The 27,124-nt window shown below is 43.2% G+C and overlaps 1 protein-coding gene across 3 annotated transcripts in view; it reads left to right on the forward strand.

Moving 5' to 3' along the window:
- The window catches only part of FSIP1 (fibrous sheath interacting protein 1), a 393,370-nt gene that overhangs the window by 177,664 nt on the left and 188,582 nt on the right, over nt 1-27,124 (forward strand). For all 3 annotated transcript variants that reach the window (XM_040332131.1, XM_040332133.1, XM_040332132.1), the window contains exon 6: nt 7,512-7,604. In XM_040332131.1, the coding sequence (XP_040188065.1) occupies nt 7,512-7,604 (93 nt within the window). The remainder of the gene's footprint in view (nt 1-7,511; nt 7,605-27,124) is intronic.

Below are 27,124 nucleotides of genomic sequence, written 5' to 3' on the forward strand. Positions count from 1 at the left end.
AGTTTCTACTGCTATACGTGATTTCCTTTCCCTCCATATAAATCCCCTAATTATCTTTCCCAGGATTCTAAAGAAGGCTTCTGGAATTTTTGTCGGGAGGGTTTGAAAAATATATAGAACTTTAGGTAATATCATCATCTTTATTGTATTTATCCTTCCTAACCAAGACACTCTGCTTACGCTATAACCTTTTAAATCTGACTTTAATTTATTTAATAAAAGTATGTAATTATCTTCATATATGTACCTTTCGGTAGTAGATAGGAAAACCCCTAGATATCTCATTCTCCTCTACTTACACTTAAATGAATATAGAGTTTCAAGATCTCTGCGTTCTCTATGACCCACCGAAATACTCAGAATCTCTGTTTCCTCTTGATCTATTCTTAAATTTGAGATCTCACCATATCTCTCATATTCGACTATTATCCTCGGAAGTGTTTCCCTCGGATTGGATACATACAACATCATGTCATCTGCGAACGCAGAGATCTTGTGCTCCCTCCCTCCCACTTCTATCCCTTCTATTTCCTGGTTCATCCTTATTGTCTCCATTAGCGGCTCCAATGTCAGGACAAACAGGAGGGGGGAAAGCGGGCATCCCTGTCGGGTCCTGTTGTAAAGTGGGAATCTATCTGACAAGGTGCCATTCACCCTCACCTGGGCCGGGGGACTAGAGTATAATGCCCCTATCCACCTAAGCATGTTTGAACCTAATCCGGCATGTGACAGGGTGGCTAGCAAAAATTCCCAGTCCACCCTGTCAAACGCCTTTTCGGCATCCAATGACAGAAACAGTATTGACTCTTTGCTTTTTTTGGCCTTTTGTATCAAAAATAAAGCTCTCAGAATATTATCCCTTGTTTCCCTCCCCGGTACAAATCCCGCCTGGTCATTCTCTATCAGTCCTGGCAAGAGTGGTCTTATTCTCTCAGCCAGGATTTTTGAGTAGATTTTTATATCCACATTGATCAGGGATATGGGCCTATAACTTGCACATAGTGAGGGATCCTTGTCTTCTTTCCCAATCAGGGTTATGTGAGCTCCTAGAGCCTCTTCGCGTATTCTCATACCTCCCCCGATGGAATTCATATACTTCTGGAAGAAGGGCACTAGAATCTCTCCAAATCTTTTATAGTAGGCTGAGGTGTACCCATCTGGACCAGGACTTTTTCCCATCTTAATGTTCTTTATAGTTTGACTTATTTCATCTTTTGTGATTTCCCTTTCCAGATTACTAATTACTTCCTCCGATAGGCCCGGGGTCTTTACTTTTTCTAGATATTGTTTAATTTTCATTCTCTTATTCTGGGTTTCTATTGTACCTTGTTTTTGATTAACCTTGTATAGATTTTGATAATACTCCTGAAATATTCTAATTATTTCCTTTGTAGAGTGTCTCAGTTCTCCCTTTTTATCTTTTTATTTTCAGAATAAAATTTTGTGAGTTTCTTGGTTTGATAGTCCTTGCCAAGAATCTCCCTGGTTTATTCCCCATAGCATAAAAATTATTGTTCATTTTATTGAATACCCATTTAGTTTCCTGTTCTAATAGGTTACATAGGTCCTCTCTCTTCCTAGTTAATGATTTATATACCTCTTCTACCTGTGATCTTTTATGTAGCTGTTCTAGACTCCAGATTTCTTCTAGTAACCTTTGCTTCTGTGCCTGCCTAATTTTCTTTCTTTTAACTTTTTCAGCTATCAACCTCCCTCTTATGTATACCTTTTGTGTTTCCCATAGCGTCGAGGGAGCTACATTTTCTTTGTCATTCTCCTGAAAGAATAGGCACATATCCCTTTCCAGATCATCGGCTATCTTGATGTTATTTAGGAGGGATTCATCTATTTTCCATGTTTTCTGCTCCAGCGGGACCTCCCCAACATCTAGAGACATCACCACTGGGGCATGATCTGACAACGTTATAGATTTTATGTCTACACTTCTCAGTCCTTCCAATAACCGATGATCTAGAATGATATGGTCAATTCTTGAGTATGACCTATGAACCGATGAAAAATATGTAAAGTCTTTCTCTCTTGGGTGTAAAATTTTCCAGGCTTCTACTAATTGCATTTGGTGAAGTTTGTGTTTAATTGCCCTAAGATATTTTCCCTCTGATCTCAATGATACCGGTTGGGTATCCAGAAATGGATCAAAGACAAAATTAAAATCTCCTGAAAGGATCACCTTGCCATCTCTAAATCTTTCTAATTTGTTCAGGATTTTCTTCAAATATACTGCCGATCTCACATTAGGGCAGTACACATTTGCTAATGTATATTTCAAATTAAACATAGAACCTTTTATGAATAGGTATCTTCCCTCAGGGTCCATTTCTATAGCTTCTGGGATAAAATGTGTATTTCTATCGAATCCGATTGCGGTACCTTTTGATCTTTTATTCGGGGAGTAACTATGATGCCAAGTAGGGAAATCTTTTGATTTTAATCTTGTCTTGGATGTTATCTTTAAATGGGTTTCTTGTAGGAACACTATATTGACCGAGAGTCTCCTCATATCCTGCAGTATCTGATATCGCTTATTTGGGTTGTTTAGACCCTGTACATTGTACGTGGCAATTTTTAATGCAGCCATTTTCTATCTTTTCTCTTCATATTCTCGAATCAGACTTCTGCGTGACATAGGAGAATTTCCTGGTCAATTCTGAGGCCACCAATCTTAACCAACATAACCTAAACATAGACATACTACTTAGAGACCACATATACCCCCCTCCCTCCTCCCCTCCCAACCCCCAGGCACATTGTACCACAATGTTTAGACTCCCTCGATCCGCGCCCATCCAGGCGGCTTGCCGAGCGGGCCTTTCCTGGGGCCTTTAATATGTCCCCCCCTCAACCGGTTTCCATCCCTCTAATTAAGGATATCTCCCGGATTTGGGGGGGGGGAGCACATTTACTCCATGCCTCCTCCCTCCCCCCCATAGACCTGGCCGAACCCACATGACACTTAATACTTCCTTCATCTCCCCCTGTTATTCTTATCCTCCTTGCCCCCTCAGGAGGAAAGGAAGAGGAGAAGAACAGAGAAAGGCGAAAACAAGGCAAAACAAAAAAAAAATCAGCAAAAAGGGCATCCCCCCCAAAAAAAAGGGGATAGTCTCTCAGATTCTTTAGTTTCTTATATTACTCATTCCTTCTTATAGCTCATGTCCTATATTCTAGGCACTACACTCTGTTCCAATCTTGGTCCTTCCACCTCTTCCACACCGGAGGTCTCCTTTCCCAATTATCCACCTTTATATGTTGTATACTTAGGGCCAGATCCACAAAGCAAATGCGCTGACTTAACTCGAGATACGCGGCGTAATTGAAATTTACACGGCGCGTATATTTGCGCCTGATCCTCAAAACGAGATACGCCTTAAAATCCTGTTTTTCCGTCCTACCTAAAATAATTACACCGGCGCTTTTCTGTGCGCAAATTACGCTAGAAACGCCACTTTTTTGATAGGCAAAGATGCAAATGAGGCCGATCCACAAAATTAAGTGTGTGCGCGTAGATTACGCCCTGTGCGCTTCTGTTAGTTTCAATGTGTAAATTTACACATTATAAAAGGTGCCCTAATTTTACACATGCCGTGTAATGGTCAGCTAAAGCAACACCACTAAGGAAGAGCTGAGCACACACACTTGCTGGACTACAATCTGTATGCCAACATGCCAGGGGCATCCATGCGCATAGCTAGACTAGTGACTTCAGTGACCGAGGGTACCCCCTCTTTTGAGGGAACAGCAGTCAGGAGAGGCCTCGCAGAATGCATCTTTGCACAGTAAACGCACACATTAATTATGTCACAATGAGAATGCATAAATGCACACCCACTGTGGTCCCTAGCACAGACATATCACATGCACATCTAATTGGATTAGATCCAAGTACCCCCCCCCATTGGTACTTGGGAGCAGTAACGCCCCGCCACGGCTCCAATTCTGTTACTGTGCATTCATACACCATTCAGGAACCTGGGATCACTTCTCCCTGGTCCTGGGGATCCCTTCTCCACCAAAACTGAGGGTGACACCCTTATTTAATCAGGAATGCCACCCCCGCACATTCACACATCATTCACACACATAAACCAAATATAAGTACAGTACAGTATAATAAACAAAATCATAAAAAAAAAGAAAATTCAAAAGTACCCCTGCAAATTAATTTCGGCGGCGTTTGCTCCGTCTGGGCTGCCCACGGACACGGCCACGGCCGACTGGAGAATCTTCATGGAGGGGTGTGAGCAGGGGAGGGAGTATCTTCATGGGGGGGTGGGTGAGCAGGGGAAGGAGGAGCCTCCCCTCCCCTGGTGTCTGTCCTCCTGCTGGCCTGCCCTCCAAGGCCACTGCTATCCTTGTCAGACAGTTTGTGAGGGCAGCCGCATTGGCCTGGACAGCCCGGGTATTGTCCTGCACAGCCATGGTCAGGGCAGTCACCTCCTGGGCCACGCCTGTTGTGGCGGTCTGCAGCTCACACAAGCATGTGATGACCGCCAATGAGTTTGTGGCCACATCACAGAGTGACTCCTTCATTACACCCAGGCTGTGCTCCATCTGGGTCAGAGTGACTTTTATCTGACCCAGAGTGCGGGTCTGCCGGGCATTGTCCTTCTGAAGACTGGCCGGCAGACGCTCAACCACCCCCCTGGTCTCCTGGGTCGCCATCCTGCCTGCTCCTGAGGCTTGTGGCCTGGGAGGAGGGGGGAGAGTGACCCTTGTGGGTTGCGGCCTGTTGGGGGAGGAGTGGGAGGGGCTACCCCTGATGGTGGCCTGACTGCTGCCAGCCTCTGGGGTAGGCTCTGGGGTAGCCTCAGGGGTAGCCTCAAGTGTAGCCTCAAAGGTCATCATATCAGAGGCCAAAAGGACTTCCTGGCCAATCTGCAGATCTTCTTCCTCCACCCCCTCATCCTCCTCCCCCTCAACCTCCTCATGAGGGGAGGCTTGGCCACTCCCCTCCCCTGGGGACTCCTACCCTTCTTGGGACTCATCAGCAGCCTCTTGTCCTTGGGGTGGTGCAGCAGCCTGGCCTGATGGGCCAGCAACCTCCTGGTCATCTGTGGAGGACACAAAACAATCACAGGTTTGAGGATCCACACACTTGGCACATCTTCCCTTCCCCCACCCACACATGCTAATCACCAGATAGAAAAACCAAAAACTTACCTGGCCCCACAGGAACACCTGTCTGATATCCATGCAGGCCCACCACCTGCTCTGGCTGGAAACACCGGGCCACTGCCCATTCCTCCTCACTCAGATGGATGGGGCAGGGTCCCCCTCCTCCAGTGCCCCTGGTATGGGCAGTGATCTTAGCCACCTTGTTCCGGACCACACTCTTCAGATCATTTATCTTTTTTTGTATGCCAGCGGGGGTCCTCGTCTCCCCCCCCCCCCGCCGCATTGATCTGATCTGTGATCTTTTTTAGAATCGCCTTCCTTTGGGCCGGGGAGGTGTTCCGGCTCTCAGGCCCATGTAAATAGCGCCCATATAGGACGATGGACCTAGCAAGGATTTGCTTCTCAACCTGATTAAAATTGAGCTTCCTGTGCCATGACAGACACCACTCAGCAACAAGAAACTCAGGACAAACAAACAAAAATACACACACAACAAACAAACAAAAACACTCACAGAAGAAACACAAAAAGCAAAACACACAAGCAGACAGCTACTACAAATTCAAAAACAAACACGCAAAAAACAAACACAAAATACAATCAGAAAAAAACAAACACAATATACAATCAGAAAAAAAACAAAAAAAAACAAAAAAAAACAAACAGAAAATACACTTAGCAGAAACAAACACCAACTACTATCTAATACTCCTCCAAAACTTCTCTATCACACACAACTCACCGACAAACATTCAGAGCAGAAGCAACTTGCTCTAGGAAGGGTAACACAGAGAAATACTTTTGCAAGGGAAGTGTGTTTGACTGGGGCTATTTATACACAGGGCGATCCTCAAACTAAGTACGCTTGGCCTTTTACCTATCTCACTGATTTCGCCGAGCAAAGTTCTGCACATGCCCAGTGAGAAGCAGATTCGTGCGCGCATGCGCAGTACGGCCGGACCTTCATTTGCATGGGGTCACGGCTCATTACAATGAAGCACGCCCACTTCCTTCCCACTTGCAATAACCCCGCCTTACGCCTCGGAATTTAAGTTACGCAAGCGCAATTTTGTGCGCAAATGCGCTGTGGATACGGCAATTACGACACCAACTTAGGGCACCGTAACTTAAATGACATAAGTTTTGAGTAACTTAATTTGCGCCGCTGTTTGTGGATCTGGCCCTTAGTTTATTGCAGAATTCCTCTACATCTTCAGGGAACCGAATGTATGCCGACACTCCCTGATTTTTGACCGACAGACAGGCAGGAAACCCCCATCTATAGATAATATTTTTTTCCCGGAGATGGCTCGTCAACGGTTTCAGTGCCCTTTTGCGTGCCAAAGTTTCTTGGGATAAGTCTGAAAATATAAGCAGCAATGTACCTTTATAGTCCAATGAGACAGAATTTCTCGTACTTTGGGATAATAGCACTTTCTGCTCAAAGTCCTGGAATCTTACTATAGTGTCCCTTGGTGAATCCCTCTGGACATTATATGACCTTTGTATTCTGTGTACCCTTACAAAATGCATCTGGGCAGTTGGCTCTCGTTTAAGCGCTTTATTAAATATCTCCCGCAAAGTCTCACCCAGTTCTCCATCCTTTACATCTTCCGTGAGGCCCCTTACCCGCAAGTTTTTCCTCTCCCTCTCCTTCCTCCCCCGGCGGCTAGGCAGCGTGCGCTTCAGTCGGTCCCACGCAATGCGGGTACACGACTTCGAGACTCGGGACAGCACAGGAGAGCCGGCCCCCCGATCCAGCTGGAGCCAAACGCTGGACACGGCCGGATACGATTCTGGACACCTCCGCTCTAAAGGACAGCACGGGGGGGGGGGGGTCGGGTCCACCGCCCTAGGCAACCTCCTTCTGCCCCAGCTGGCACCAAGTGCAGGACACGGCTAGCTACAGATGGATCAGCTTGAGCCGCAGCACGGGATCCCGGACGCTCAGGAGGCAGCACACCAGCACACACCGCACGGCAGATCCTTTTCCGTTTTTCCCAGGTTAGTGCATCCCATCTAGTTCACTCAGAGCTCCGTCATTGGTCCGGTCTTTTTTGGCTCATCGGGGAGAGCATCAGAGGCATGGAGCACGCCGCAACTCTCCTACGGCGCCATGTTAGATGACTCCACCCCCCTGTAGATTTTTCATTTAACATACTTAGAAAAAAAACAGAGCAACTTTAGCATATTAGTTTGGCACAGAGCAGCTTCAGTGTATTGGTTTGAAAATTGCAAACTGTGGCTATACTATGCTGGTACTAGCAGTATTCTGTGATATATACACTACCTGTGGCAAACAACCGTATCTGTTAATTTACTATCATAATCTTATTACATGCTTAACACTGGATCACATTTTTTCTTTTATATAGGAGAAACCTCTGTTTTGGAAAAATGTTCTCCAGTATTCTCCACTCAGCTTCCAGTTGAAGAGTGTGATGATGATGAACCAAAGGATTTACAAGGTAACATGCACATATTTTTTTTGTCAAGGGTACAGTCTTTCCTAACGTGCAAAACTCCATGGGCCAGATTCACGAATAATTACTGCGGCATAACGTATCCCCTTTACGTTACGCCGCCGCAAGTTTTCGGCGTAAGTGCTTGATTCACAAAGCACTTGCCTGTAAACTTGGCGTAGCGTAAAGCCGTCCGGCGCAAGCCCGCCTAATTCAAATGGGGCGTGTACCATTTAAATTAGGCGCGTTTCAGCGCCGAACATTCTGCGCATGCTCCGTTAGGAAATTTCCCGCCGTGCTTTGCGCGAAATTACAGCACCCCGACGTGTTTTTTGAACAGCGACGTGTGTAACGTACTTTCGTATTCCCGGGAACGACGGCCATACTTTAACATGGCTGGTCTAAATCTAAGCCATGAAATAGCAGGCTTAAGATTGCGACGGGAAAAACCGACTAGCGACGACGTAAGAGAATGCGACGAACGCGCGTACCTTCGTGGATCGCCGTAAACAGCTAATTTGCATACCCGACGCTGGAAAACGATGCGAACTCCACCCATCGGCCGCCGGAGAATTACACCTACGATCCGAAGGCGTACGAAGCTGTACGCCTGTCGGATCTTAGCCAAAAGCCGTCGTATCTTTGTTTGTGAATTACAAATAAAGATACGACGCGGCAAATTTGAAAGTACGCCGGAGTATCAGCAGATACTCCGGCATACTTTTTCTGTGAATCTGGCCCCATATGTTTTGAAACAAACAATCTTCAATCTCTAATGTCAGGCAGAAATAAAAAAAAATAAGATAAAGTATATTTTGTACATACATTTTTTTTTAGCTCTGTTTATAAAAAACAATATCTTATATCAAGCCAGCAGTTGAAACGCTTATCTCTTTTGCACATGTCATAGCTTTGTTAGTCTTAGCTTTGTAAAATGTGACAGAAGGGCATATGGAACCCTGGTTAATTTTTTTATTTTGGTAGCTATCCCGGTCAGTCTGGTGGATTTCCTTTGGACAGCCTTTAAGAAGGAACCGCTATAGGTCAGCTCATGTCTGAGGTCAACTGGAAATGCAACTAGGACCCCCTGAATCACTGTGTTTTTTTTTTACTAATTGTGACTTTTAATAAAAATTATCTTATTTGTATGTTACATGACACAGGATGGTATTCTGGAACCATTGGGTTATGTATTGTAGCTGCCTTCAGTAGATTGCACATTGGCAAACAAAGATGTAAGGGTTGCCTCCCGCTCCCAGCAAGCCTTAGTTTTTTGTCCTTCTCTTTGCGCTGAGAGAAGCATATCACTTTTTTGCTTTTTGTTCTTTCCTCAAGACCTTTTCTACTAAGTAAGATACTATAGTTTCTGCAAAGTCATCAAGGCTTATTTTGGCAGCATCCAGATTGGTTACTCATTGGCTTTGCTCTGCAGGACCGTACCTGGGGCGGGCCTATAAATTGCCCTTTGGGTAATGGACTTTGCATTAGGCACCCAATATCTAGAGATCAGGGCAATTCAGTTGCCTCTTTTATGCTGGACCTCCCGGCTGCAAGGTCATTTGACCAGGATTCATTTGGACAATGCCACAACAGTGGATTACATCAACCATCAGGGAGGCACCAGAAGTCATGCAGCTCAAAGAGAAGCTAACCTAATTCTAGCTTGGGCTGAACTTCACATTTTGACCCTGACTGCCATGCACATCCTAAGTGTAGAACATTTTTCAACAAACTTTCTTAGTTTTCAGCGTCTGGAGGTGTTTCGAGTTCTCTGAAGGTGAGGGGTTGGTTGCCATGACCAAGGATTCTCACGCCTTCATGGTGGATGCTCCGGTAACTTGATGGAAACAGTTCAACCTGACCTACTTTTTCCTCCTCTAAAGCTTCTTGCTTGCTTACTCTGCAGAATTGAGCGTTCCAGTGGTCCTCTTTGCACCAAACTGTCCTAGAAGAACATGGTACTCGTCAGACCCTCTGTGGCCCTCCTTAATTGTCATTGTCTACTATCCTGCTTCTCAGTCACTGGCTTTAATGGCTAGGCTGTTGATGCCCAGGTGCTAAAGGACAGGGGTCTATCAGATTCGGTCATCCCTATGCTCTAAAAGGCTATACAGGGCTGTTCTTACAGCTTTGTTTGCAGTGTCCAATCTCCTGAAGGCAGCTGCGTAACCCACTGATCCCAGAATACCATCCTGTATTGTACTTCAAAAAGAGGATTTGACCGGACATATTTTTATGGCACCAAACAACTGGGTGATTTTTATGCGTAGCATCTTTTGTTTACTCCTAAAGACATCACAGTGCAAACTCATTCCTTATTAGATGACTTAGGCCCCTTTCACACTGGGGCGGTTTTCAGGCGCTTTAGCGCTGGAAATAGCCTCTGCTAAGCACCTAAAAACCACCTCCCGTTCATTCCAGTGTGACTTTTCACAGTCTTGCAAGCAGCATCTTTGGGATGGGTTGGAAGCGCTGTATTTAGTGCTCCCAAAACGCCCTGCTCATTGCATAGGCAGCCCTTTTAAAACGTGATTTGAAAGCGCCGCAAGACTGGAGTTTTTAACCCTTTTTTGGGGTTAAAAGTGGCTGTAAAGCAGTGCAAAAGTGCAGCTTAAATAACTCAAACGACCGGTGCTTTCAGTGTGAAAGCAGTTTTAGTCTGAGGTTTCAGTCAGTCAGACCCTCAAGTGATCTTTAGCTGCTGTGCTATCTCTCAAAGCAACTCATAGTGCTTTGGGATTTTTTTTATCTTGTTTGTTATATAGTCAAGTTGAAAAAAAAAAACAAGTCCATCTGGTTCAACCAATAAATTTGTATAAAATAAAATTTACTGTAATGTAATATGTAACTGAATATATATGTATTTATAAAACTTATAAATGTAAAACATTAAATAAATATGATCCAAATCTATTATAATTACTCTTTAAAGAGAAAAATATATATTTTATCATAGTTGTGTTGGATCTCAATAAATTAGGCTTACATTATCATTAATGTAAGGTAGTCCGGTGTAAAGGCATGATTTGACAGCATTCTAGGAGCTTGTTCTGTTGGTGAATCAATAGCTTGGATGACTGTTTATGTTTATTTCTGTGAAAAATAAAAGGGGGCAGTGTAGGCAGCAGTGCTGCTTATGAGAACAAATGGCAGTAGTGGTCAAAATGGTTTTCTAACCTGCCCAGTCCGCTTATATTATATTATTGTGCAGCTCAGTGTACATTGCAAATGAGCGGGTAAGAATACTTTAATGCTAAAGAAACATAAGGTGTCTCCCCTGCATTCAAAAGTCATATTTGTTTTTAATGCTCACAATGCATTTAATGCATGGCAATTTATATATAGTTTCACTGTCCCAGCTTGGACCAATGTAAGTATGTATGTACCATACCTGTAGGATCCCTGTGAATGCTGGAAATCACTGTAGTAGGAACTGCAACCACGCAGAACTTCTGTGTGTGATTGGCCACAGCCGATCAGCTGTCCAATCACAGCACAGGTTGACCAAGGGGGTGCACGCCTGCGCGCCCCAAACCCAGAACAGCCGCAATGTACCGTGACTTCACCTGGCCTGCAGCTGCTGTCTGCTCACGGTACAACTACTGTGGGCAGGTGGCAAGCGGTTAGGCCTAAAAATAGCGCTGCTATACCGCCTGAAAAACTCCTGCCCAGCCTTCTCAATGTGAAAGCCCGAGGCTGAGGCGATGCGCTGGCAGGAGAAAAAAAAATCTCCCGCAAGCAGCATCTTTGGAGCAGTGAGGAGCAGTATGTATACCGCTCCTTCCAATTTAAAACAATGGTATTGACCATTTATCGGCCGCTAGCGGGGGTTAATACCGCACCGCTAGTGGCCGAAGTGTGAAAGGGGCCTTAAAGGGATTGTAAAGACAGAAGTTTTTTTATTTTAATGTCTCAGCAGTCCGAGATTCTCCCTTCTGATTGGCTGCCACTGCTGTTAATCAAAGTAAGCCAGGCAATCAGGATTATGTATCTAAAAAATAACATTAAGAGGCCATCATTGTGCATATGCAGTACTGTGAAAAAGCTTTAGGCAGGTGTTAAGAAATGCTGTAAAATAAGAATGATTTCAAAAATATTTTAATTGTTTAAAATAATCAACTTACAAAATGCAAACTGAGCATACAGAAGAAAAATCTAAATCAAGTCAATATTTGGTGTGACTACCCTTTTGGCTTCAAACCAGCAACAGTTGTTACACATGTACACACATGCACAAAGTCAGGGAATTTGTGGGATTAGAGTCGGGTGTATGATTAACCAATTATACCAAGCAGGTTCTAAAGATCATTTATTTTATATGTGGGCTGAAACACTGTCATTAGCTTAAACAGAAACGGTTATATAGGAGGCTTAAAACAGGGTGAGGAAAAGCTAAACTCTGCTACTAAGGTAAGGTTGTGGAAGACCATTTCATGTCACAGGTGTTTCACCATGGCAAGACTGAGCACAAGACACAGGGTAGGTGTGCTTACATCAGCAAGGTCTCCCCCAGGCAAAGATTCCAAAGCAGACTGGGTTTCAGTATGTGCTGTTTGACCTCTTTTGAAGAAGTACAAACAAGCAGCCAAGGAAACTTAATGCAGCAGATGAACGACACATCATGCTTACTTCCTTCCGACATCGTTAGATGTCCAGCAATGCCATCAGCACAGAACTAATTTAAACCAGTGGGACCGAGATATGGACTTTGCAATTTGCACTTTGTCCACTGGAGGGCGCCTAACATTTGGCTGAACTTTTCTCTGCCTGTTTGTCAGCACGTTCCAACAGGAAGATTGTCTCTCCATGGCTGTCATCTCTGTGCTGCGCTCCTAGCAGCTGCAAACACTGAGGCTGGAGCACGTTTGGACACATACAGGAGAGTGTACAGGAGCCCAGATGCCAGATATTAACTAGGAAGTGACATCAAACGCCATAGTGACGTCCTGGGTAATGTACTCCAATTACAATCAGCACGGTTGTTTTCTATGAATGCAGCTGGAAACAAAATTGCAAAATTTTAACCCTTGAAGCCCTGAAAGATTGTGTGTGTTTTCATGCAGGCACTGGGAACATTTTTTTGCGTTGTGCTGTATACATTTGTTTATCTTTTCTACATAAAGAACTGGTTCTTCCGAACAAACTGAGATCTACTGAATGTTATTCCTCACAAACATTATGTGGAATTAGAATGGTAAACCTTTATGAGCGCAGAATTCCTTTTTGCCAAAACCATGTAGTGCAAGGGCCTGCCTGATTGCATACAAATTGAAACTCTTGAGGTTTGAGATCATATTAGATGGTTTTGGTAAACCTGAAGACAAAAACCTGCAGGAAAACTTATAGTGTGTATGGGGCTTCAGTCTCAGGGCTACTGTCTGTCTCTTCCAGGCTTTTCTCACAAACTCTCTGTGCCCGCACACTAGGGATGGACCGAACACCCCCCCAGTTCGGTTTGCACCAGAACATGTGAACAGGCAAAAAATGTATGCAAACCCGGGGGCGTGTCCAGCCACAGGAGTGTATGGACGCAGTGTGAGGGAGCTCTGCTATAACAGACTTCCCTGAGCTACCTATATAGCGACTTTAAAGCCCCGAGTGACACCGTTTTGCTCCAGAGGACAGCGGGAACAAAAGAGGGATGGCGGCCAAAAGAAAAACGAGAGAGGGGCTACGTAAGCTGAGTGAGTTCTGTAGCCCTGCTTCACCTCAGAGAATCCAAGATGGCGCCGGCCCCTCTCCTCATGAAAGCAATACTGCCAGCTCTGACATAGCTGTGGAGAAACATAGTGCTTCACAGGCTGAATGCAGCACAGAGCACCAGGAGGACATTCTGAGCCCTGTGAGGCAGAGGAGAAGGATTTCTGATAAAGAAGGTAGCTTTTCCATCATTGACCCTGACACTGCCTATATTCCAGAATGTAATCCTTATGATGACAAACTTAATTCTATACAGACAGCAGGTCAACCCATACTGGACACGACTATAAAATAAATGATTATGTCCCTCAGGGGTGCCTTACAGCATGACATGCTGAGCTATATGCGCAAGTCCAAACTAGAAATTGACGCGCTGGGGGACAGAGTGGACTATGTTGAGAATAAGATGTGCGATTTTACCTCAGCGCACAACGAGTTAATAGATTCTCACTTTGACCTGGAGGAAGAAGTCAGACAGCTTAGAATTAAGGTCGGAAATATCGAGGACCAGAGCAGAAGAAATAATATAAAATTCAGAGGAATACCAGAAACAGTGAAACCATCAGAGCTGAAAGGCTTTATTAAAAGCATGATTTCAGACCTAATTCGTTCAGTCTCAAAACAAGAATTAGAGATTGATAGAGCTCACAGGCTCCCTAAACCACAGCATATAGCTGAAAAGTTACCGCGAGACGTCATTGCTAGAATTCATTTTTTTGAGGTAAAGGATCAGCTCATGCAATACGCTAGACGCCATTCACCACTACCTGACCCTTACGCTGGGATAATCCTTTTCTTAGACCTCTCCCAAGCGACAATTCTAGCTCGCAAGAACATGAATTCAATCACAAAAATATTCCGCAACCATGGAATGATCTATAAATGGGGGTTCCCCACAAAATTGCTTATAGATTACAAAGGATCCTCCTACGCAATTAAAAGTTTGGATCAGGGTCTAAAACTTCTTCGCTCCTGGGGTTTGATCCCCAATCAAGAGACTGATAAAATGGATGTCAGCGCTCCTGGACCAATACCACAAGACTGGAAGAAAAAAGAGAACTTAGTCCACCATTAATTTGGTTCTACCGGTTTTCTAACGTTTGCCTTCAATATTTCATTCGGGAATTACCTGATTTTTGGAATTGCCTGATTTTTGTTTTTGTTGTTTGCCTTCCACTATAGTATCTGCACCATGCTGCTTTACCTGATACAACACCTCCACCTACTGGAAATAAAGTATTACTGCATCCGCACTCTGCTTTTTCCACATTTTAACATGCAACTTGTCTACAAAAATGATCTTGCATCTCAGCAATTATCCTCTTATCAGCAATGACCCTTAAACTCTTGTCAATGAATGTGAAGGGCCTCAATAGCCCATACAAGAGGAGAGCTCTATGGGCCGACGCCATCAAATTTGGCAGCGACATCCTCTGTATCCAAGAATCTCATTTCGCCAAGGATAAGTCTCCTAAATTTCAACATCACAAATTTCCACATATTTTTGTTTCCAACCATAAGAAAAAGAAAAAAGGGGTGATTACGGCTGTAAAGGATACGGTTTCCTTTCAGCAATTAGACCTTAAGACAGATGCCCATGGAAGATATATTATTTTAGTAGCCTCTATAGATAACTCAACGTGTACTATTGTCAACATTTATGCTCCAAATAAGAATCCCCACCAGTTTATCCAGAAAGTGATCAAGATGGCAAGAAAGATTCAGAAGGGTTGTCTTATTATTTGTGGAGACTTTAATGCACCCCTAGACCCGGATATGGACACTTCAAGAAAAGGAAAGACTCCTAGGAAAGGTTTAGCTGATATTTTCTTGAAAAAGAAGACTTGTATGATCCATGGAGATGCTTACACACTACAGAGAAAGATTTTAATTTTTTTTCTAATGTTCACAAGTCATACTCTAGATTAGATTACTTTATCACAGACAAAAATCTCCTACCGAAAACAGTGGACGCAAAAATTCATAATCTAACGTGGTCAGACCACGCTCCTATTACGATAGAAATTGATTCTAATCAAATCAGCCCCAACAATTACTTATGGAGGAATAATACATTTATTCTTGCACAGGGGAAACATCAGTCTGTGATGAAGGTATCTATTGAAGAATTTTTTGTTATGAATGACAATAGTAGTGTTAACGATGCTACCTTATGGTGTTCCCACAAGGCCTATGTTAGGGGCCTCCTGATACAATTAACTGCCAGGGAGAAAAAACATAGAAATATCAAAATAAACTCACTACTAAAAGAGATTACAAGTCAAGAAGAGTTACATAAAAAAAATCCTCTAGATATTAATTTGGAACGTCATCTTTCCACTCTAAGAATGGAACTAAAATCTATCCTGATAACTGACCATGAGAAGTACTTTAAGAAACTTAATTTAAAATATTATTCAGAAGGTAACAGAGCGGGTAAACTATTAGCTTCCCAATTACGCCAGCGTAGACAAAAAAATAAAATTATTAAAGCGGTGGTTCCCCCTAAAACAAATTTCTAACAATAGATTCGTAAGACCCGTTACACTGCGGGTAGGCTGGCTTTTGTTTTTGTTTTTTCGTACATACCGAGATCTCGCCGTTTCGTCCCTTGGCGGTGGGCGTTCCTAGTTGATTGACGTTTCTCCGACGGGCGCATACTGCGCGTCACGACTTTCCGACAGAAGCCGAACGTCATTGCGCAGGCGCCGTATAGAGTCGGCTCTATACGGCGCCTGCGCAGCGACGTTCGGCTTCTTTCGGAAAGTCGTGACGTCACGTATGTGCCCGTCGGAGAAACGTCAATCAACTAGGAACGCCCACCGCCAAGGGACGAAACGGCAAAATCTCGGTATGTACGAAAAAACAAAAGCCAGCCTACCCGCAGTGTAACGGGTCTTACGAATCTATTGTTAGAAATTTGTTTTAGGGGGAACCACCCCTTTAAATTAGCCCACCACAAATCAGGAAAAGTAATGTTCAATCCCCAAGAAATTGTAGATGCATTTTCACAGTACTATGAAGAATTATACAATCTTAAAGAAGATATTAATACCCCCCAACCTAATACTAATAAAATAGAAACTTTTTTGGATACTGTTAATTTACCCTCCATCGACCCAATATCCTTAGAAAATCTCAATAAACCAATCTCCAATGAAGAAATTTTGAAAGTCATAAATGATCTTCCCAAAAATAAAGCTCCAGGTGCTGATGGACTGTCAGGTGAATATTACTCAGTTTTTAAGGATATTTTAGCCCCATATTTATCCAGACTTTTCAATCAAGCAGCAAATTCAAAAACGTTCCCAAATGAACTTCTAGAAGCTGTAATAATAACACTTCCAAAACCTGACAAAGATCCTGACTCTCCCTTGAATTACAGACCCATATCTTTACTAAATTCCGATCTTAAAATGTATGCGAAAGTCCTAGCAAATAGATTAGTTGACATCACCCCCTCATTAATTAGACCCGATCAAGTAGAATTCGTTAAAGGTAGACAAGCTCCCGATAGCACTAGAAGAATGCTGAATATTATTAACAGAATACATAATGATCGAATGCCCGCCCTACTTTTAACACTTGATGCAGAAAAAGCATTCGACAGAATGCAGGAAAAAGAAAAAATCGCGCCAATCTATAAAAATTATTCAGACCTATGTGACAACACAATTAGTGTAGTGAATAAATGTCCAAAAAAGAAAAGGAATAATGTCCCTGTAGCATGTGAAATATACCACACTAGCATGTGTGGGAGACATTCAAATCCTTATTGGAATAAACATAATAGTGAGTTATATTAAAAGTCCAAATAGCTGTGAAGTTTCTTGGGACAAACAACACCCGGTGCACAAATGATTGAGTGAGCCACCACCACATGGACTGGGGCTTACCAGAACACATATAAATAACAGCGTTATTTAAAGATTGCAGCAGGGGTCTCCAAGGGGTATGGTCACAACACAGGATCAATGGATGTACAGCATATATCCTTCACTGGTATCTCCACGGAGGGATATGATAAACTCGTACTGACAGACTCTCGGACCGTAGCAGGAAACAATGGCATGTCATGCAGAGAGAAAGCCGCACATAGCGTAATACGTCCAAAAAATACTTTTATTAAAAGTGTAAAAACCTACTTACATCAATTGAATGAAATATAGGCACATAAAAACAGTTTGCCGGCCGGCATAGATGGGAGCCCTTCCTCCTTGTACGAACGCGGTGACGTCACTGCACGCCGTCGACCCAGACGCGTTTCGTTATAGGATAACGTTTTCAATGGGATGGGCTCTGCAGTGATTCACCGCTTTAAATAACCAGGCCTCGCTTTGATCGCCAGGAACCGGAAGTGGCGAAAACGCCATTTTGGATTTGGGAAAATGTAGCAAAACGGCATGCCTAAACAGGGATGCCTCGAGTGGAAAAGACAGGGAGATCCATGTCATATGAGGACAGGATTATTTGTGAATTAAACAATATATATGTGAAAAATAGTGAACCTAATAATAGTAGTCTTTATTTAATCATGATCATTGAACCAACCAAAAATTAGTACCTGCATTACGGACTAAAAACACTGACTCCCCCATGTGGGGAAGCGTGGAATTACGTGCAAAAAATAGAAAAAATAATAAATAGTGAAATTTCAACTTAAAAAGGCAAGAAGGAGAAATTAATAGCTCCTTCGCCAAATGTGATCAGAACACACAATAATTGAACACTAAAAAGTGTTACATAGTGAATATACACTAATAAGTGCTAAACTTCAAATAAATGAACAATAATTATATGTTCAAAAAAAAAACGACATTATTGTTTATCAATAAAAATAGTGACAACAAATAATTATGAGTAAATGTAGATTAATTAAATATAAACAAATACTCCCAATCGTATCTAATAGGGTGAATATCATTGGATTCTCAGGGTTAGTGGTTGTATATTCGAGAACAAAACACCATCCTGGTGGGATCAAAGCTAGGCTAAATCAATAACCAAAACATAAAAATATATATACACATATTATTAATAAATTTATAACAGATCAAGCATTATTTATGAACGCATTCACGTCTGTATCCACGTTAAGACCATGTGGCATATAACATTTGAGGCGATGTATCCAAGCCATTTCGAGCTTGGATATTTCCCTCACCAAGGAGCTACCTCTCCAGTTGGGCTTATAAATATCTATACCTAGGAATAGAGTATTCGACGGGTCTTTATTATGTTTCAACAAATAGTGTTTTGACACTGAATGGTTTTTGAAGCCAGTAATAATGTTGGTAATGTGTTCGTTTAAACGAACGCGTAGTGGCCTCTTGGTCCTACCTACATATTGCAGGCCGCAAGGGCACTGCAACAAATAAACAACACCCGTGGTCCCACAGGTGATAAAAGGCTTTATAAGATGTTCCTTGCCAGTGGCAGTAGATGTAAAGGTGGTAGTACGTCTACTTCTGCACGAGTTGTTGGTACAAACCCTACAGCGTCTACATCTATAAAAACCTGTTAACTGGTCAAAAAAACTTGAAGTTTTACATGGAGGGTTTAAAATATTGGGGGCAATACGATTACGTAAAGAGGGCGCTCCCCTAAATATGACCTTAGGCTTCTCTGGCAAAAGTTCTTTAAGGACAGGATCATTTCTTGCCAGGTGCCAATGTCTATTTATCAGTTGTTTGATACCTCCATGTTGAATGGAAAATGTAGTGATGAACGGGGCACAGCCCTGAAATTGCTCACTTTGGTCTCGTGGCCGCTCAACCAAGAGTTCCTCTCTAGGGATGGAACTGACTGTCCCCAAGGTATCTTCCAAAGAATTTAAATCATAACCTTTCTCCAAGAATCGGTCAGTCAACACCTTAGCCTGCTCTGAAAATTCAATGGGATCTGAGCAGTTCCTACGGAGCCTCAAGTATTGGCTCTTCGGGACTGACCTAAGCCACTGGTCATGATGGCAACTTCCTAGTGGTATAAAGGAATTGCGGTCCGTAACCTTAAAGAAGGTAGAGGTAGTAAATTCATTCCCTTTGATCCGGACATTTAGGTCGAGGTAGTGTACCTCTGTTTGACTAGCTTCAAACTTTAATTGGATACCTCTCTGATTCCGATTTAAATCAGACATAAAGTTTTCCAACCTGTCCAGAGGGCCATCCCATAGGAGGAGGATGTCATCAATATACCTGGCCCATAACATGAGCTCAGGCACATTAACACCATAGATGACATCCTCCTCCCACTTGGCCATGAACAGGTTCGCTAAACTGGGGGCATATTTGGCCCCCATGGCTACGCCAGTTTCTTGTTTGTAGAACTTCCCCTCGAACCAAAAATAGTTCGAGGAGGTGGCGAACCTTAGAAGAAGCATAATGAACTCAACCTGTTTGGCCGGGAGGCCGGAATCTCTTCCCAGGTATAGGAGTACTGCCTCAAAACCCAACTCGTGTGGTATAATGGTGTAGAGGGACGTGACATCTATGGTCACCATCCACATACCTCTCCTAGGGGAGAGACCTGCTAGAAGATTTATAATGTGCCTGGAGTCCTTAACATATGACGGCATCCCTCTAACTAATGGTTGCAGGAAAAAATCCACGTATCTGCCCACCCGGGACGTCACCGAGTCAATACCACTGACAATGGGACGCCCCGGGGGGCAGACAGGATCCTTATGGAGCTTTGGTAAGTAATATATAGTAGGCGTCCGGGGTGCCAATGGGACCAAATATAATCTTTCCTTAGGGGTAAGTATCCCCTCATAGAAACCCCTGGCCACCAAAGCCTCCAACTCTCTTTTGAATTTATTCTTAGGGTCTGACTGTAACAGTGAGTAGGTGTTAGAATCCCCCAGAATATTATACATCTCCTTTAGATAGTCGGATCTATCAAGGATTACAATCCCCCCCCCCTTATCTGCGGGTCTGACCACCAACTCCTTGTTGTGACAGAGTTGGTCCAAACCCTCCTGCATAGTTTTATTTAACCGTGCCTTTTTTACTTCCATTTGGTCTAAATCCCTGAGTAGAACATCCCGAAAAACCTTGAGGGAAGGTGCCAGGGTACCCGGGGGATTAAACAGGGATGCATTCGACAGGCCTGAATGGGTATAAGCATTAGGGTTAACTGTATTAGAAAAGGTATTTGTAGCCATATACCTCTTAATATTGAGTTTTCTAATAAATTTGTGGATATCCATAAAAGTATGGAATTTGTCCAAACCCTTAGGGGGTGCAAACTTAAGGCCCTGATCTAAAATAAATTGTTCAGGTTTGGTTAGGACCTTAGAGCTAAGATTGAAAATGCCCTGTCCTACTGTTACATTTTTGGCCGCTTTAATGGTTCTGAGCCGCCTCCCCCCTCTGGTTCCTCTCCTCTTTCTCCCTGTCTTTTTATGCCTTGAGGGGGTTTGTGAAAACCCCAACTGGCTTGGTCATTCGATGATCGAGGAAGCGGGGGATTGGCTGAATTGTTAAAGAAATGGTTGGATTGATAAGATGAAGAAGGGCCAGAATCATACCCCCAATAATTATCCGGACTCTCTCCATCCCTTAATGGAAAAAATGAATTCTGGACTGGCACATTATAGTCCCAGCCTGAAGTGCCCACTGTCCGATAAGTTGAAGGGGAATAGGGGCCCCAATCCGACTCCTGACTGGGTCTCCAATTTTCAGAATAGTCGGTAGGGAACCCCCTTCCTCTAGGGAGATTGTGATTCCACCCTCTCCCTCGGGGGTTATGCCCCCTCGGTTTAAATTGGGTCCCCTGATACATGGGACCTGGACCTTGATGATAAGGTGCCCCTGGGGGGGCCATGGGGCGACTGTGATACTGTTGAGAGGTACCACCTCTGGAGGTATTGGGGACTCTCCTTGGGGACTGATAGGAAGAGCCTCCCCTACCCCTGTTAATAACAGGATTCTTTTTGGGGATAGCGGAGGGAACTTGTGTAAAACCTAAAGACAGAATGCACTGGGGATATATTTCACACACTTTATCTAAATTTGGCCTTGAAGGATTTATACACTCTGCTATTATGGCATTATATACTCATCCCACTGCTAAAGTTTTTTCCTCAGGTATGCTTTCTAGAACTTTCACACTAACCAACGGGACCAGACAAGGGTGCCCTTTATCTCCACTGATTTTTTCCCTTGCAATAGAACCCCTAGCGGAATATATTCGCTCTTCCCCAGATATCAAAGGCATTGCGATTGGTCAGGATGAACACAAGTTGGGCCTTTTCGCTGATGACATTATACTGACTCTGGCCGATCCTGAATTATCCTTACCTTCAGTAATTAATGCACTAGAAAAATTTAAGGAAGTCTCATACTACAAAATCAACATAAATAAATGTTACATATTACCCATAAATATCCCTACTCCATTAACAGTCAGCCTTAAATCAAAGTTTGGATTCATATGGAATAACAACTCGGTAGAGTACTTAGGAATTCGACTTGCACCACTGCCAGCCAAAATTTATGATGTTAACTTTCCCCCCTCATAGAACAAATTAGTGGTGACCTATCGAAAATGCAGAAAATTCAATTTTCATGGGTCGGGAAAATAGCTGCATTCAACATGCAAACATTACCAAAGATCATATATTACTTTAGATGCCTTCCTATCCCAATTCCGGCTAAATTCTTCAAGCAACTAAACATTAAACTGAGACAGTTTATTTGGAATAAAAAAAAAAACAAGGGTAGCCTTTTCCATTCTTACCTCCATTACGGCTCATGGTGGTATGAACTTACCTGACATCAGGAATTACTATTATGCAGCAATACTAGATCAAATGAAATATTGGTTATCCCCCCAGAAAGATAAACTATGGTTGAACATAGAACAAGATTCTACCAAGGCCTCCGATTTATACACCCTAGCATTAGCTAATATTGTACTCCCAAAAGTAGTCAATCCCAATCTATTAAGTATTAAGGCCACACTATTTGCATGGAAACACATACTTTCTAAATCTAGACATTTAGGAAATAAATCTAAATTATACCTCCCTACAGAAATTATTAACTACTGCAAAATCCGTATGTCAGTAGACGATTGGATCAAACAGGGATATTATCTTTACGTTAGCCTCCCCCTGAATTATAAAAATGTAACTTTGTGCAAGCTGGGAAGGTGTAAGCGTCTGAGGGATTTTAACCCGGAAAATACGATAGAGATACCATCATTAATCTGGGATTATTTATCCCAACAAAGGGATTACGTTAAAAAAGGTATTTCATACTTCTATAACATACTTTCATCCCAGCCAGTTGAAAAAAACGCTCATATGATAAAATGGGAAAAAAACGTAGACATTCTTTTCCTGGGATCAATGGAAAAAATCATTCCAGACAATTAAAAATGCATCTTCATGCATCGAACATTGGGATAACGCCCAAAAAATTACCAATAGATGGTATCTAACTCCCTACAGGCTATCTAAAATCTACCCTACAATGTCCGACATTTGTTGGAGGTGCAAAGAACAAACTGGAAACCTCCTACACACTCTTTGGAGTTGCAAATCACTGAGAAGCTTTTGGAACTCAATATTATCCTTCATAGCAGATTTCACAGGCAACCTGCTTACGCTTATACCTGCCTCAGCTTTACTGGGCATTGACCTGGAGATATACCCTACCATTTATAGAACTGTCGTGACCCTTTATCTTGATAGCCTCGAGACTAACTGTTACTAAACTATGGAAATCCACAGAAGCACCTAATATTTCCACGGTTATAAATAGAGTAAATACCCAAGCTCAATTCGAGCTGATGCTAGCTTATAAAAACCACACAATCCCCTCTTTTAGGAAAAAATGGAAAACATGGCTAACACATCATAGAGCCTCCGCCTATTTAAAAGATTGCAATATTTAATTTCTACTTGAGTTTTTGAAAACATTTATGCTTAGTATTAAGCAGTATGCAGGTGTAGAGCAATGAATATTTTATTAGTTTATAGTGGATATTTTGTTTGTATTTATTTTACTTTTATTTTTATCTTTATTTATTTATTTTTACTCTTTCTATAGTACAGGCTGTACCATTACTTATCGTGATGTCCTTCCAGTCCTACAGTTAGAACCCAGTTGGGGTAGACTGGTCTAGGTCATCAAGGCCCGTACCATGTTTACAAGCACAGCCTTTACAGATCTGATTATATCTCTGCTGTTTTGTTTGTACTGCAACTCTGTCATTTATGCTTTTGCTGTATGTATGTACTATTTTATTGATATAATAAAAAAATTTATAGTTGGAAAATTTTTTTTTATGCGAACCCTATTAAAGTCTATGGGACACAAACATGAGGGCTTATATGCAAGTTGGATATTGGAGTTCCTTGTTTCTCCGCACTCGTGGCTTTTTGGTCAGTGTGTTATCCCTAGATCGGAGTCCTTGTTCCTTTATATTGAGCATCACGGAGGAGTTCTGACTACACTACGAAGATTCCAGTGACACGGGAGACTTATCTGTCCCTGCGAAAGGCTTTATCTGCTTGCGTTTAAGACCTTGCTATTTAGAGGGTCGACCATTTCCAGTAAGGGCACTCATATACAGAGTGGGATTTATCTTCAATTGGGGATTCCCTCCACACCTCCTCTCCCCCCTATTCTCTCCTTTGGTGAAGGTGGATGAACCCTGGATTTTATCTCTTCATTGGACTTTTTTTCTTCCATTGTTTTTCACAAACTTTTTTGTTATATGGACTCAATTTATTTTGTTTTTCATTAATTATTTATCACTATTTATGTCATTTCATTTTTGTGAATATTCACATTACGAACGCAACTTATGGTTATATAATTGATTTTGCACCATAGAGATATTTGATGGTTTTTGTTGCAGCTGTACACTTATGTTTTATCTCTAGCACAGTATAATCCCCCCCATTTCCCCTCAGCCCATACCAGGCATTTCGAGTCTGGTTTGGATATTAAGGAGAACTCCATGCCAAAATGTAAAAAAATATTGGCGTGGGGGTCCCCCTCAAAATCCATACCAGACCCTTATCTGAGCATGCAGCCGAGGACAGGAAGGAGGGAATGAATGAGCGCCCACCACTTCTGAACCGTACCAGGCCACCTGCTCTCCACATGGGGAGGGTGCTTTGGGGTGCTTTGTCCCGACATCCCTGGCCGTTGTCAGGGTCTGCGGGTGAGGGGCTTATCGGAATCCGGAATCCAGATCCTACCCCCCCCCCATGCGAATGGTTATCAGGTAGAAAAAGTGTAAAAAAATAAAAATAATATACAGTTTTTGACAATTTGTACATCCATTGTCAATCACGCTGCCCAATAGACCCGAAAAAAAAAAGAAAAAACGCTGCCTCCATGGCAGGCTTCCCGGCAACTGCTGTCTTTTGACTGTGACAGCTGTTATATAGGCAAGGGCGGGGCCACCCGCTGATGTAACCGGATGACCCTGCATCCTCTGACATGACGTCAGAAGGGGCGGGGTCACTCGGTTACATCACTGGATGGCCCCGCCCTTGCCTGTTTAACAGATGTCACAGCCAAGAGACAGCAGTCACCGGGATTTGGTGAATGGATAAGGGTACAATGTACCCGATACCCATTCACATGGGGGTGGAGAGCCAGGATCTGGTTAAAGGGGGCTTCCAGATTCCGATAATCCCCACACTCGCAGACCTCGACAGACAATGGCCAGGGCCTGGTATGGATTTTGGGGGGACCCCATGCTGTTTTTTTTCTTAAATCTGTCATAGGGTTCCCTATATAATCTGCACTGCACTATATACCCGGCACTGTATTACAGTGGGGATCGAAAGTTTGGGCACCCCAGGTAAAATTGTGTATTAATGTGCATAGGAAAGATGGAACAATCTCCAAAAGGCATCAAATTACAGATTAGACATTCTTATAATATGTCAAAAAAAGTGAATTTTATTTCCATCATTTACACTTTCAAAATTACAGAAAACAAAAAAATGGCGTCTGCAAAAGTTTGGGCACCCTGCAGAATTTACAGCATGCATTGCCCCCTTTGCAAAGCTGAGACCTGCCAGTGTCATGGTGTCAGGGACTCACCTTCCAAAATCGTCAGCCCAGCATTGGGCTGAGACAGCGGCGTGCATCAGCGGGACGTGCGCGTGCGCACGTGCGCAGCGGGAGCGCGCGCGTGCACGTGAACCCTCCTTGGCGCCAAAACGCCTTTAAAAGCTCAGTCCTTGCTTCCTGCAAGTTGCTGTCTGATCTGCAGTCCCTGATTGAACTTGAACCTGAGAACCTGCTTACCTGATTTGAACTTCTGATTGAACTTGTGACCCGGCTTGTTTGACCATCCGTACCTCTCCGATCCTGACCCCGGCTTCCATTGACCACCTCTTCAGATTGACCTACCGTTGCCAGACCTTCCTGCTTGTATCCTGATTACTCTTCTGCCTGCTGCATCTGATTACCTGAACCATCTGTTGTGACCCGGCTTACCTGACTCTGCTTCCGTCTGCTGTCGTTGATCCAATCATCTTCCAGCCTACCCTTCCAGAGGAAGTCAGCACCTGCTTCACCTACCCAGCACGCCGGCACTCCTACCCCGCCAGGCTCCTGAGTCTGCTGTTCCCAATCCGGCAGCTCACGAGCCGGAGCTGTAAGAGAGGCCTCCTCCTACCATCGGGCTCTGGCTACCAGGTACGTGATACATAACACATGGATTGTTCTCAATCATCGTCTGGGAAGACCAGGTGATGTCAATCTCAAAGGTTTTAAATGCCCAGACTCATCTGACCTTGCCCCAACAATCAGCACCATGGGTTCTTCTAAGCAGTTGTCTAGAAAACTGAAACTGAAAATAGTTGACGCTCACAAAGCTGGAGAAGGCTATAAGAAGATAGCAAAGCGTTTTCAGATGTCAATATGCTCTGTTCGGAATGCAATTAAGAAATGGCAGTCATCAGGAACAGTGGAAGTTAAAGCAAGATCTGAAAGACGAAGAAAAATATCAGACAGAACAGCTCGCAGGATTGTGAGAAGGGCAATTCAAAACCCACGTTTGACTGCACGATCCCTCCAGAAAGATCTGGCAGACACTGGAGTTGTGGTGCACTATTCTACTATAAAGAGATACTTGTACAAATATGGTCTTCATGGAAGAGTCATCAGAAGAAAACCTCTTCTACGTCTTTACCACAAAAATCAGCGTTTGAACTTTGCAAATGAACATATAGACAAGCCTGATGCATTTTGGAAACAAGTTCTGTGGACCGATGAGGTTAAAATATAACTTTTTGGCTGGAATGAGCAAAGGTATGTTTGGAGAAGATAGGGCACAAAATTGAATGAAAAGAACCTCTGTCCAACTGTTAAGCATGGGGGTGGATCAATCATGCTTTGGGGTTGTATTGCAGCCAGTGGCACAGAAAACATTTCACGAGTAGAAGGAAAAATGTATTCAATTAAATTTCAGCAAATTTTGGATGGTAACTTGATGCCATCTGTGAAAAAGCTGAAGTTAAAGAGAGGATGGCTTCTACAAATGGATAATGATCCTAAACTGTCAGGGCACTAATCCTTACCTGCCTTCCCGAACGGTACAATCGCGGCTGTTTGCGCTGCGCGTGCGTGGTGTTGGCGTGCGCGTGCATGTGCGCGCGCACGGACGCGCAAGACCTATAGTTCCGTCCGGCCAATCAGAGCCCTGAGCGGGCTATTTAAACCTCTCCCTTTCCGGTGGCTAGTTGCTGGTTTGTCACAGCGTTTGTTTGGAGTGTTTCCTGGATCTTGAAAAAACCTTACCTGATCGTGTTCCTGTTTACCTGACCTTGGCTCTACTCTACCGGATTGCTG

Source organism: Rana temporaria, chromosome 13, assembly GCF_905171775.1.
Source record: "Rana temporaria chromosome 13, aRanTem1.1, whole genome shotgun sequence".
NCBI lineage: Eukaryota > Metazoa > Chordata > Amphibia > Anura > Ranidae > Rana > Rana temporaria.